The sequence below is a fragment of the Heptranchias perlo genome, chromosome 11 (assembly GCF_035084215.1).
Source record: "Heptranchias perlo isolate sHepPer1 chromosome 11, sHepPer1.hap1, whole genome shotgun sequence".
Lineage (NCBI taxonomy): Eukaryota > Metazoa > Chordata > Chondrichthyes > Hexanchiformes > Hexanchidae > Heptranchias > Heptranchias perlo.
The window spans coordinates 50,211,340-50,225,642 of NC_090335.1; the positions used below are offsets into that span (position 1 = coordinate 50,211,340).

Here is a 14,303-nt window from a genome sequence, read left to right on the forward strand (position 1 = left end):
TAATGTTAGTACTCCATGATGTAACACTTTGCCTTTATAACAATATTTAGTGATCTGTGAAACATTGATTCATTGTTATTTGTGTATGTAAAAGGACAGTGGTTTTATTGTAGTTTTCATATTTAGTTACAATCCTGAGCATCTTAATATAGGTTATACTCATGGATTAGTTCGGTTGTAAATGAAGTTTAGCTGAACTTTAGGATAAATGGGACTAGAGAAGGATTGGAAGTGGTGTATCCCAGGGGTCAGTGCTATGTCCACTTGTTATATATAAATGATTTGGACTTGGGCATAGGGATTAATTATATAGAAAAGAATTGAGAGGTGTGGATGAACAGAGATTTGGGGGTTCAAATGCATAATTCCCTGAATGTGAGAGTGCAGGTAGATATAGCCATAAAAAAGGCCAATAGAATTTGGGGTTTTATAAATAGATAAAACTAAATAAGTAACGATGAATTTATACATAATGTTAGTTAGGCCACAGTTAAAGTAAAGTTTTGTGCACCCCATTAAGAAAAGACATTAAGCCATAAGGAGCACTCAGCCTAAATTTGGGTTGATTTAAAATAGCTGTTTAAAATTATGGAGTAGGACAGAGCAGATAAAAAATGAACTGTTTCCATTGGTGAAGGGGTTTAGAACAAGGGGACATAGATATAAGATTAAATGCAAGAGATTTAGGACAGAGCAGGAGGAACTTTTTTTTTTTACACAGGTTTGAGACTGTGGAATGCACTACGGTGTTAGTGATTGAAGCCGAGACCATGTCAATTTTTCAGAAGCGCTTTGATAGTTGGTTGAAAGAAAAGGAGATAATGGGACTTGGGAACAGGACAAACACATGGGATTAGGACTGCTGCTAATGTGAAGAATGAACACCAATATGGACTGGTTGAGCCAAACAGCCTGTTTGTGTTGTAATCGGCATCACACCAGGGTTGGGAAACTATAGTTATGAAGAGAGACTTGAGATAATGGTACTATACTGGGGAAGAGAAGGCTAAGAGGAGACTTAATAGCAGTTTTTAAAATTAAGAAGTGTTTTGATTGCATGAATAAGGAAAGACTATTTCCTCTGGTTGGGGAGTTGGTGACAAGGGGCAATCATTTAAAATTATTACTGACAGAAGGAAGAGAGAGGTCGGGCGTTTTTTTTCCACAGTGTTATTGAGGTGTGGAATGCTTTGCCACATGAGTGGTTGAGGCAAAGACCATTGCTTCTTAAAGGAAAAATTGGATAAATAGTCGAAGCAGAGAAAGATAAACGCCTATGAGGAGAAAGCGAGGCCGTGGAATTAGTTCTGTATTTCCATAGTAAAGAACCAGCGTAGATATGATGGGCCAAATGGCTTCTGCTTGTGCTATAAAATTTTCTGGTTCTCGGGCTATGGTTGGTGTATTACATACAGCTCCGGGCACCCCTTTATAGCAAGGATGTTTGACCCATGGAAGTGGTACCATGAGATTTGCTGGAAAGGTACCTGGAATGAGAGGTTATAGTTATGAAAGGCTTGAAAAATATTACTTCTTTTCACCGGAACAGAGCAGATCGGGGTGGGGGGGGGGGGGTCCTCTAGAGGCATTCAAAATTGTTGGAAGATTTGAGAGGATAAACAGTGATTGTTTCCATTGATGGCAAATCACTAACGAGATGGCGTAGATGGAGGATTATCACTAGAAGAATCAAAGGGTGGAATTTGAATATTTTCAGACTGGTTTTAGATCTTGGAATGCTTTACCATAAGTGTTTATTGAGGCAGAGACTAACATCTAATTCCATTTTAGACAATGAGTATTTGAAAAGGAAGAATATGGGGAAAGGGCAAGAAAATAGGTTTAGAGTAAATAGATTCAGTTGACGAGCTAGCATTGGCACAGGTGCAATGGGCTGAATGTCATTCTGTGCTTGTAAATTATATAATTCTGTTGGGAAAAGTGTGTTTATATTGATTGTGTTGCCAAAGACCTAGGCTTATATCTCACCTAGACAAGAGGATAAATGTATTCATTATCTGGTAAGGCCTGTACAGTGACGTGTTTGAGAGCACTAATCTTTTTACTTCTGGGACCTGTTTTCTAGCTGTCAGATGGGATAAAGAACTCTTCTCTCTGATTGCTGTGTTAGATGAAGTCATTTTGATCTATCTTAATCCAATTACCATTGAAGGAAAGTCCACAGCACAAAGGAGTTTACTTCTCATGCTAACCAGATAAAGTCTGCAAATTCTGATCAATAGACAAACCCAACCCAGCAAGAAACTATTAATCCCAGCATTTAATATTTTTTTAAACAGAGCCAAATCCTCCTATTGATGAAGTGATCAACACGCAAGGAGTAGTGGAAAGATTTGTAGAATTCCTCAAAAGGAAAGAAAATTGTACATTGCAGGTAATCTCAGAGCACACCATGAAGTCCTTAATATAATCTACATCTTGTACTGTTTTTTTGTAATGTAACAGTATCATATGCACACTGTAGCCATGTTTGTATGCCTGCAGCTCATTTTCCTTCCCAACTGTGTTATATGTTTCTATGCTGTGCTCGTGGCCCATTTGTGTGCAATAGACTTGAGAGAATTATTTAGTAGCTCTCATTTGTCCAGCTAACTCCAACTACTGTACAATATTTTTCATCATTTGTAAAATTGTAAATACAATGTGAGCGACAACATGCTACTTTTATCTTTCCCCACGATGTATTTTCTGAAAATCATAGCTCATTCCTGTGTGAGAAAATGCAAACTTAATTCTTCAGTACTTTTAGAAGCCACTATAAGGCTAAACATCCATTGTTCTTCATTACCATGTGTCATTTCATTTGTGCAACCAATTCATTGGACTGTGATGGGGGAGATAAAAATCCTTGCACATATTAAATAAAGTGACAGGTTGAATTGTAAGCCTGCGTTATGTCCCTCTGAGCTTTTTGCATTAGATGTACATTTGTGGCTTTGCCAGTTGTTTGCAGAGAATAACAACATAATTGTACGTAAAGTAATCCTGACTCAATTATTCTGTCTATGAAGATTCTCCTTATTGTTATAGTGAATTCTTAAATGTAAAATACATTTTACTCCCTGAAACGCTGTTATTTCGATCACAGCATATCACTATTTGCTTCCTCAAATGCCGGTGTTTACAATGTGAACAATTTACTAAACGAACCTAACAATTTATCCTGTTTTTCATAGATATGGTGCAGTGTGATTTGTCTTTGGCCAGCTTCCAAAAACAAAGAGTTTGCTCTTTTAGGTATAATAAAAGCTACTTAATTGGAAAACTCCAGTAGCGAGCAAATATGTCCTTTATGCAATTGTATAAAATAACACTACGTCCAATCTGGAAATGAAATTTATTCCACTAGTGAGACCTCAATGAATAACTTGCCAGTGAGCTGTGTAGATCTACCTCACCAATCTGATACATATTTTACAGAGCACAAGTTCAGTCTATATAACACAGGTTTAAAAACAGCAAAAAAGAATTAACAATTTTTAGGTAGAAATATAATTAAATATTTTATAAAGTCCCAGACACTTTACCCTTGCTTGTACTTTTCCCAATATTCTTTGTTTGTTTTACGGTTGTTTCTAAAATCTCATTCTTTAATAAGAAAAGCTGCCTGATAATGGAGGTGCTTTTTTCATGGTTCTTGTACAGCTTTAAAGAGAGGACTATGCATTTTTATGTAATTCTGCTGTGCTGGGTGTACACAAAGATCCACCGATTCTTTTCAATTTTTATTATTTGTTTGTCTTTTTAAAGTTCCAACCCCAAAACGATTTCCTGTTTTCACTAGCTTTTTATCACTGTAAACTTGACTGGCAAATATTGGTACCAGTGTGTGTAGTGTATAATTATAATGATGCAATTTTTTTGATTAATGCAGTTTGAAGCAGCATGGGTGCTGACAAACATTGCATCAGGAAGCTCATTGCAGACCCGTGAGGTCATCAAGGCTGGTGCTGTACCTGTCTTTATTGAATTGTTGACATCAGATTTTGAAGATGTGCAAGAACAGGTAACTGTCAAATTGTTAATTCTACTCCTTCCCCTTATTTTATAATGGATTTGCCTATTTTTTAAAAATGTGATTAACAAAGGATATGAGTTTAAAAAATAAGGGGAGCTAAATTCGATTGAGTCCTAGGAATGATTTTTGTCAATATTTTCAAAGTATGTGCTATTAATTTTAGAACATCAAGGAATAGAACAAGCTACTGAGGTAAATAACAATAGTATTTCTGAAGCAGAGTGAAAAATAATGCTACATTTATAAAACCTCTTTGCTTTACCTTTATGTTAAAACGGATTGCTGACTATCCTTTGTACAGATACAGCACCGGGACTTTTAATTCAGAAGATATTTACAGAATCCCTGTATTTTACAGGATAAATGTGTGTGAATTACAGATGGAAAGGAAACTAAGACAACAGACAACAGAGAATAGAGATCCTGTTTATTTCTCCAAGTAAAGAGGTCACTTAGTGTTTTGAGAATCTTATACCATGCCACTCCCGCATTGTCGTGAGCTCGTTTAGGTATTTGGGACACAATTAATAGATTATATACCTATACTGTTTCTGAAAATATTTTAGTAGTTTCATTGTCTTTACACTACATTTTCACTTTTAGAAAATTTACTGAGAATCACAGGGGGAAAACAGAATAGTATACAGGAAAGCCTGATCATGAATTAGGTGCACTGCTAGATGTTTACAATAAAAATATGCATTTTTAAAGGGCAGCCGCTATTCTAGGGGTTAGTTTTTTTTTGTGTGATTCTGTATACTACGGAACACCAATGTCAATTGGTCAGGAAGGGAGGTTGACAATGCAGTTTTTCATAAGTCCAAAGGCAGTTATATATAAGATGGGATGAGTGCAGTGTTGAGAGATAAACAATTGTAGCATATTGGCATATATGGATAAGACTCTGCTTTTTCGTTGATATGCTCAGAGGTGTAAACACATTGATATTAATTACCTGGTCCTAAAAGTTTACCACCTCCAACAGCCTGCTACATTATCCTCGTGTGTCACTGACAAGTTGCAGTTATTCTGTATTGCAAGGTCATTCGTGCATGCATCCTTTAGTTGAATCCATGAATAATCAGTGGTTTTAAGCAAGTGTTTATTCAAAACTGTTGTAAATGCTATCTTAAAGGAGTCAGATCAAATAACTAAGATTACTTGTGGCTCATGGTTTATTTTTTAATTGCAGGCAATCTGGGCCCTTGGGAACATTGCAGGGGACAGCACCATGTGTAGGGACTATGTGTTAGACTGTAATATACTGCCTCCTCTCATTCAGTAAGTAACTTTTGAGTTTTTAAAATAAATTTTCAAGGCTGAGTTTAAAGATTACTGGGAAAAAGCAATCACACATTTTTCAAACATCTTGGGATTGACAAAATACTTATTAAACTAGTTCCTCTCAATTTTAATAAAACTTAAGTTTGCACCAGGATGAAAGTTAGCTACACAAGAATTTTCCTTTTATTCCAGTTTTCATGCTTTCATCTCCTGTCGATGGCCTTCTGGTGTATCATTAGTCGACCAATTTCTATTTCACACATTTTCTTTGTGTGAGCCTAGCCAGAGATTGTTGGCAGACTATTTGATTGTGTAGGTTGCTGCAGTTGAGCCTAGTTCTGTCCTCCCCATTGTCCAAATGCACACTTTCCAGCAAGAATCAGAGGAAAGCAATCAAGGAGTAGAAATCCTAGTCAATTTTCCCCAAGTACCGAGCCAATGAAGTTGAGGTCACTTGTAGGAATTGGGTAGGGCGTTCATCCGTTAAACAATCAGGTGAATTACACAAAGGATTTCTAATAAGAATTGTAACAAGCAATTTTGCAAGACTCCATTCCCAGTATGGAGCCTCACTACATGGGACTGCATGTCACAAAATTGACCCTATAGTATTGTAGCCCATGTCCAACCCACGCTCCTGGATCATGAAGCTCCATACCAACAGCGGAGTCTTGCAAAGTTACCTCTATAGTCTCTGATTTGTCATACTGCTTGGCAAAAACATCCAGTAGTGGATGAGCAAAAATTTCCTCCAGCTAAATATTGGGAAGCCATTGCCTTTGGTCCCTGCCACAAACTCTGTTCCCTAGCCACTGGCTCCATCACTCTTCCTGGCCACCGTCTGAGGCCGAACCAGACCATTCGCAACCTTAATGCCCTATTTGACCCTGAGATGAGCGTCTGATCACATATCAGCTCCATCATCAAGACCGTCTAATTCCACCTCCGTAACATCGCCCGTCACTGTCCCTGCCTCAGCTCATCTGCTGAAACCCTCATCCATTTCTTTGTTACCTCTAGACGCAACTATTCCAATGCTCTCCTGGCTGGCCTCCCATCTTCCACTCTCCATAACATTGAGCTCATCCAAAACTCTGCTGTCCGTATCCTAACTCGCACCAAGTCCCGTTCACCCATCACCCCTGTGCTTGCGGACCTACGTTGGCTTCCTGTGTGGGAACGCCTCAATTTTAAAATTCTCATCTTTGTTTTCAAATCCTTCCATGGCCTCACCCCTCCCTATCTCTGTAACCTCCTCCAACCCTCAGATCTCTGGGCTCCTCCAATTCTTGCTGCTTGCACGTCCCCAATTTGAATCGCTCCACCGTGCCTACGCCCTAAGCTCTGGAATTCCCTCCCCAAATCTCTCCACCTCTCCTCCTTTAAGATAGCTTCTTAAAACCTAGCTTCTTAAAACCTACCTCCTTGTCTAAGCTTTTGGTCACCTGTCCTAATATCTCCTTTATGTGGCTCGGTGTCAAGTTTTGTTTGCAAATGCTGCTGTGAAGCGCCTTGGGACGTTTTACTACGTTAAAGGCGCTATATAAATAGAAGTTGTTGTTTTGAATTGTAGCTTTCCAAGCACTGGTCAGACTCCGAAGGTTTCGAGCTTTGTCTGTTGTAATTCTATTAATCCTTAATCAGTAAGCTTCACTAAGAGGACAGCCTTTCTAGGAACATTTAAATAAATATCGATGATTCCCATGTGTTTGATTTTAAAGATATGAAGACTCCAGACTTCTCTGATCGGTAATTCTGTGCACTTATTTGTTAACCTGAATTATCTGTATTTTAAATGCACAGGCTGCTTTCAAAACCCAACCGATTGACAATGACGAGGAATGCTGTTTGGGCACTGTCCAACCTGTGCAGAGGGAAGAATCCTCCTCCAGATTTTTCAAAGGTAATGTACCTCCTGTGGAGCAGCAGTCTACTTTAATTACTCTTGGCTTTTTAGGAAATAGTGAAGAATATTCAATGGAAACACTCTTTCAATTCCATAAACTGTGATGGTATTTAAATTGTTCACATCTATTGATGTTTGTTAAAATTTACTGATTAGTAGTCTTTTCATGCTATTGTAAGGAATAATTTTGCAAATGCAGAAGATATGGGTACAAGAGCACTCTTTTTAAAGAATGAAATGTGAAGCAGACCATTGGCACAAATGGTTAGTATATCCAGTCACTGAGAGATAATATACCAATTCATGCCCACAGCTCGCCAAATGATAAATTGTTGAACGGTATGGGATTAAACACCTCTCCACAGGAAACAAAGGAAAATTGATGAACAAAACAACCTGGCCTATGAATCTGAGCTGCCAATTACTGATAGATAGCCATAGATTGTATGCACATATTTTTATGCTGCTAAATTTTGGGGGAAGTAGCATGGCAAAGTGGAATTTGAAATAGTTTATAAATTGGGACCTGTACAAGCGAGACGGGTTACACCCGAGCAGGACCGGGACCAATGTCCTCGCGGGGGTGTTTGCTAGTGCTGTTGGGGAAGGTTTAAACTAGAGTGGCAGGGGGATGGGAACCTTAGCGGGGAGTCAGAAGGGAGTAAAGGTGAGAGCAGCAAGAGAGGGGAAGACCCAGGGGAAATTTACAATACAAATAGTACAAACAGTTGTTCAAGAACAAGCGAAAGGGAAAAGCGTAGAACAACGGAAAGAAAGTATACGTTAGACACTACAGATAAAGTGAAAACTAGAAGGCGTAAGGCGATTATCCCAGCATCTAAGCTGAAGGTCAGACTAGGGTGTGTGGCCCAACTAAAAGTTCTTTATACAAATGCACGGAGCATAAGGAATAAATTAAATGAACTACAGGTTCAAATTCAAATTGGAGGGTATGACATGATAGCTATTACTGAGACATGGCTGCAGGATGGTCAGGATTGGGAACTAAATATACCGGGTTATAAGGTCTACAGGAGAGATAGGGAAAATGGAAGATGGGGAGGAGTAGCCTTAGTGATTAGAGATTCAATCAATTCAATGATAAAGGAGGATATATCAAGAGGTAAGCAGCCAACAGAGACCTTATGGGTTGAATTGAGAAATAGGAAAGGATCTAAGACCATAGTGGGAGTTGTGTATAGGACACCTGGCAGCAGCTCTGAAGTGCTAGATTGTATAAATGCAGAGATTAGACAAGCGTGTAAGAAAGGCATAGTGGTCTTAATGGGGGACTTTAACCTTCACATAGATTGGGGAAAGCAGACGAGCAACTGTCAGAAAAGTAGTGAATTTCTTGTGTGTCTGGGATAGTTTTCTACAGCACTATGTCCAGGAGACAACAAGGGGGCAAGCCATACTAGATTTAGTAATGAGTAATGAACCAGATTTAGTTAACAGCTTAACTGTGTGTGACCATCTATCCAATAGCGATCATAACATGATCGAGTTCAATGTAGTGTTTGAAAGGGAAAAAAGTGAGTCAGCTGCTAAGATTCTAGACTTGGGCAAGGCCGACTTCAATGGGATGAGACAGAGACTGTCCACAGTAAACTGGGCAAATCTGTTAATGGGTAAAACGACTGATGATCAGTGGGAAATGTTTAAAGAAACATTTAACGAGATACAGAACCGGTTTATACCCCTGAGGGGCAAGAACTCTACTTGCCAAAAAAAAAGCCATGGACAACTAAAGAGGTAAGGGACAGTATAAGACATAAGGAAAGGGCATACAAAAAGGCAAAAAATAGCACAGATCCTGGCGAATGGGAAAGATACAAAGATCAACAAAGGGTCACAAAACAGATAGTAAGAGCTACAAAAAGAGAGTATGAAAAGAAACTTGCAAGGGATATCAAAACCAATATGAAGAACTTTTATAATTATGTTAGGAAAAAGAGGGTGGTTAGGAGCAGTGTTGGCCCCTTAAAAACTGAAAGTGGGGATATTGTCATTGACAATGGGGAAATGGCGAACATGTTAAATAATTACATTGCGTCAGTGTTTACAGTAGAAAAAGAGGATAGCATGCCGGAAATCCCAAGAAAACTAATATTGAATCGGGGACGGGGACAGTGACTCGATAAAATTAACATAAGTAAAGCAACAGTAATGAAGAAAATAATAACACTAAAGAGTGACAAATCCCCAGGACCAGATGGTTTCCATCCCAGGGTTTTAAAGGAAGTTGGTGAGCAGATTGCAGATGCCCTAAGTATAATCTTTCAAAGTTCTCTAGATTCAGGAACTGTCCCTCTAGATTGGAAAATTGCACATGTCACTCCGCTTTTTAAGAAAGGAGAGAGAGGGAAACCGGGGAATTATAGACCAGTTAGCCTAACATCTGTTGTGGGGAAAATGCTGGAGTCTATAATTAAGGATAGGGTGACTGAACACCTCGAGAATTTTCAGTTAATCAGGGAGAGCCAGCATGGATTTGTGAAAGGTAGGTTGTGCCTGACAAACCTGATTGAATTTTTTGAAGAGGTGACTAAGGTAGTGGACAGGGGAATGTCAATGGATGTTATTTATATGGACTTCCAGAAGGCATTTGATAAGGTCCCACATAAGAGACTGTTTGCTAAGATAGAAGCCCATGGAATCGAGAGAAAAGTACGGACTTGGTTAGGAAATTGGCTGAGCGAAAGGCGACAGAGTAGGGATAATGGGTAAGTATTCACATTGGCAGGATGTGACTAGTGGGGTCCCGCAGGGATCTGTCTTGGGGCCTCAATTATTCACAATATTTATTAACGACTTAGATGAAGGCTTAGAAAGTCTCATATCTAAGTTTGCCGATGACACAAAGATTGGTGGCATTGTAAGTAGTGTAGATGAAAACATAAAATTACAAAGCGATATTGATAGATTAGGTGAATGGGCAAAATTGTGGCAAATGGAATTCAATGTAGGCAAATGTGAGGTCATCCACTTTGGATCAAAAAAGGATAGAACAGGGTACTTTCTAAATGGTAAAAAGTTAAAAACTGTGGATGTCCAAGGGGACTTAGGGGTGTAGGTACATAGATCATTGAAGTGTCATGAACAGGTGCAGAAAATAATCAAGAAGGCAAATGGAATGCTGGCCTTTATATCTAGAGGACTGGAGTACAAGGAGGCAGAAGTTATGCTGCAGCTGTACAAAACCCTGGTTAGACTGCACCTGGAGTACTGTGAGCAGTTCTGGGCACAGCACCTTCGGAACGATATATTGGCCTTGGAGGGAGTGCAGCGTAGGTTTACTAGAATGATACCCGAACTTCAAGGGTTAAGTTACGAGGAGAGATTACACAAATTGGGGTTGTATTCTCTCGCGTTTCGAAGGTTAAGGGGTGATCTGATCGAAGTTTATAAGATATTAAAGGGAACAGATAGGTGGATAGAGAGAAACTATTTCCACTAGTTGGGTTTTCTAGGAGTAGGGGGCACAGTCTAAAAATTAGAGCCAGACCTTTCAGGAGCAAGATTAGAAAACATTTCTACACACACAGGGTGGTAGAAGTTTGGAACTCTCTTCTGCAAACGGCAATTGATACTAGCTCAATTGCTAAATTTAAATGTGAGATAGATAGCCTTTTGGCAGCCAAAGGTATTAAGGGATATGGGCCAAAGGCAGGTATATGGAGCTTGATCACAGATCAGCCATGATCTTATCAAATGGCGGAGCAGGCACGAGGGGCTGAATGGCCTACTCCTGTTCCTATGTTGATTCTGAGGCAACATGCAGACATGGCCATAGAATAGGTCAACACAGCTCAATTCTGCCTCTTTCCTCCATCCACTAATACCCTGATTTCAGCTGCAATGCATGTGGAGGCACAGGATGAAAGCCAGGCTTTCCCAGTGGGGAAGGGAAAGTAAAGCAGCTAGACTAGTCTGGTGCACTCCTTAGCAACTGGCTAGTAAGCGACATCGGCGGAGACTTGGGAGCCAGATGTCTTACCCCCCTCAACGATAATGGTAACATGATGGAACACGAGTAAGAAACTAAAGGAAGCAAATAACCTTTAAAGTTAAGATGTTTTAGGAGGGGGAAATTAGTAACCGAGATGCTGTACTTACCAGGGTTACAGCATCTGTTTTGGCAGTCAGCAAAACACAGTTATGTCAGATAATGCAACAAAAGGGAAAGGGAAGTATTGAATTTCATGAATTCTCTACTCCTTATAAACCGAAAATACTTGATTTATTTTGTTCTCTCATCCTGTTAGAAGTACACTATGGCAACATTTTTTGTAGAATATTCTGAATTATATCACCAGGTGATGAAGTAGTGGACATATCACCAAAAATATTCTGAGTTTTAAAAGAAAGTATGTACGCTACCCTGGAGCAGCTAAAATATTTTAAACTTACTAGGTTGCAGAGATATATTTCTGTGTGTACATTGCACACTATCCCTGAAACAGTTTTGCGTGTTTATCACTTACCATAGTTTTCTGATATGTAAATAGCACACTGATATGGTCTGCTGTAATCTTTCAGTAGAATGATACCAAATTTGCAAATTTTTTCATTGAGTCTCTGAAATAAGATTCAGCAAAGGCACCTGTTTGATCCAGGAGCGTACAGATGAGCCATAAATTATTGTATTCGGTTCTGTTTTTCTTTCCCAGGTATCCCCCTGTCTCAGTGTTGTGTCCTGGCTGCTGTTCCTCAATGACATAGATGTTCTGGCTGATGCCTGCTGGGCTTTGTCATATTTATCTGATGGACCCAATGATAAAATCCAAGCAGTAATAGACTCGGGAGTTTGCAGAAGATTAGTGGAACTATTGATGTAAGCTACTTTCTAAATGTTTAATTTAGATTCTTTGGTGGTGGATGACTAGTAATGTCTTTCTTTATACCTGGATATTACATATTCATCTAGCTTTTACTCCTTTTGTGATCATTTTAAACTGCTAAAGGCGCTTCAGTTTTCATGGGGAAATCTATCTGGCAGTAGAAACCTGTTTCCTTCCAATTTTCTCCTTTATTTTTCCTGAAGGTGGTGGCTGTGCTGGGTTACAGTTCAGCAGGCACCAGTGGCCCTCACTGTGGCTTTTCATATGAGCCTGGACACAATGAAGTATGACAGACTGTTCAACCACAGGGCTCAATGTGAGTCAAATACATGTGCCACACTTAGGCTGTTCAAATGATATAAAAATAAAATACACTTAAAATCAAATACTTCACTTTCAGCCCCATATCAAGGTGGCTGGTACATGGATCTGATTCTAGAGTCTTAAATTGCTCCTTTATTGATGGCAACAAACACTAATTGCATTCATATAGTAATTAAGTACACCTTTCAGGATGTCCAAAAGCACTTTGCATCCAGTGAATTCGTTTTTTTGAAGTGCAGCCAGTTTTGTTGAGAGTAAATGCAGCAGCCAATTTGCACACAGCAAGGTCTCACAAATAATAATGAGATGAATGACCAGTTAATCTGCTTTGGTAATGATGATTGAGGGAAGAATGTTGGCTGGATACTGGGAGAACTCCTTGCTTTTCTTCAAATAGTGCCATGGAGTCTTTTATGTTCACCTGAACCACTGGAACAGGCAGAAGGGGCCTTGGTTTATCCAAACAGCACCTTCATCAATGCAGTCCTCCCTCAATACTGCATGGAAGTGTCAACCTGGATTATGTGCTCAAGTTCTGGAGTGGAGCTTGAACCCACAACCTTCTTGAGGTTTCAGTTGATCCAAGGTGACAGTTTGGAAAACTATTATACACAATGTTATTTACTGGAAAATGAAGAGTAATTTTAGGCCTCAATCATGAGGTGCTTTATCCCTTTAACAATAAATAATTTCCAGTTATAATGGAGGAGCAGAATTGAGAACAACATTACGATACACTTTTTCTCCACAGTATTATATGCTCAATAGTATGGAAAACTCACTAACTCTTCAAATAATAACATAAGAAAAAGCAAAGGATAAGAAATAGCCCATTGATGCTCATGCTAGTTCAGCCCAGCATTCAACTGCATTTTGAATGCCCTCTGGCAGATTATTCCAAATGTTCATCACCCTTTGTGTATTTTGCTTTTCCTAATACCCATTTTAAATTACTTTTTATTAATTCTAAATTATGTCCTGATGATATGCCTTGCCTTCAAGTGAAATTCTGGATTTACCTCACCTGTACTATTTAATACTTCGATTGAGGCCCCCCCCCAAACCAAGCCTTCTCTCTGGACTGCAGAGCTAAACTTATATTAAGGTTTGAGTTTTTTCCCCAAAACTTGTAACTTGTAACTTGTACTTGCAGCAGAATACAGTTTCCACATGCAGTCTGAGGTTCCTTTGAACTGAAACATGCATCTTTATAGGTGTCATGGGATTAACAATTATCCCGTCATCATTGGTATAGTGTAGTGGAGTTCATATGATATGCCTATCACGTTCTTCTGTCTCCGCTGGAAGTCAGTAGACACCATATTGTGAGACCAATATGTTCAGGCTGAAATACAAGATTTGTTTCAAGTAAGATTTAAAAAAAGGCAAAGCAGGAAATTACAAGTGCAATACTTAAGTTTAAGTATTTTAATGTTTTAAAATTTCACTGGGTTAATTAGCCTTTTTTAGAAAGTATTTTACACAATGCATTATGTGACTAGGCTTTTGGATGAAACAGTAGTGATGGGCATGGATGATACAATTTGTTGTCGACTGCAAATTGAGATGACAATTCAGAACTGAATTACAGATCTTGAGAAAAACCTTTAGCCAAAAGCCTTCATAGATACAGCTGATAATCAACTAAGATCGAGGATGCAGTGGAGCATACCATTTCATAGCATGATAAGCAGATGTTTTTATGTCATCTATTTATCGAAGACCTGTTGATGCTTTGACTAAGTACAACTTGAGCACCCGAGACGAAGCCTCTATATCCTGACTAGTATATAGACCAAAACATCCTTGCCTGAGTCTCGCAGATAACTGGGCCGCAGTCTCCATTTTGAAAACTGGTCAACAAAGGTAGCCCCATTTTAACGCTGGCTATTTTAAAAACATATTT

At 39.0% G+C, this 14,303-nt stretch overlaps 1 protein-coding gene across 2 annotated transcripts in view; it reads left to right on the plus strand.

Annotated features, from left to right (window-relative positions):
• Window positions 1-14,303, plus strand: part of LOC137327311 (importin subunit alpha-5) — a 54,241-nt gene that overhangs the window by 21,412 nt on the left and 18,526 nt on the right. For both annotated transcript variants that reach the window (XM_067992988.1, XM_067992989.1), the window contains exons 5-9: window positions 2,301-2,395; window positions 3,896-4,027; window positions 5,232-5,320; window positions 7,127-7,226; window positions 11,903-12,066. In XM_067992988.1, the coding sequence (XP_067849089.1) occupies window positions 2,301-2,395; window positions 3,896-4,027; window positions 5,232-5,320; window positions 7,127-7,226; window positions 11,903-12,066 (580 nt within the window). The remainder of the gene's footprint in view (window positions 1-2,300; window positions 2,396-3,895; window positions 4,028-5,231; window positions 5,321-7,126; window positions 7,227-11,902; window positions 12,067-14,303) is intronic.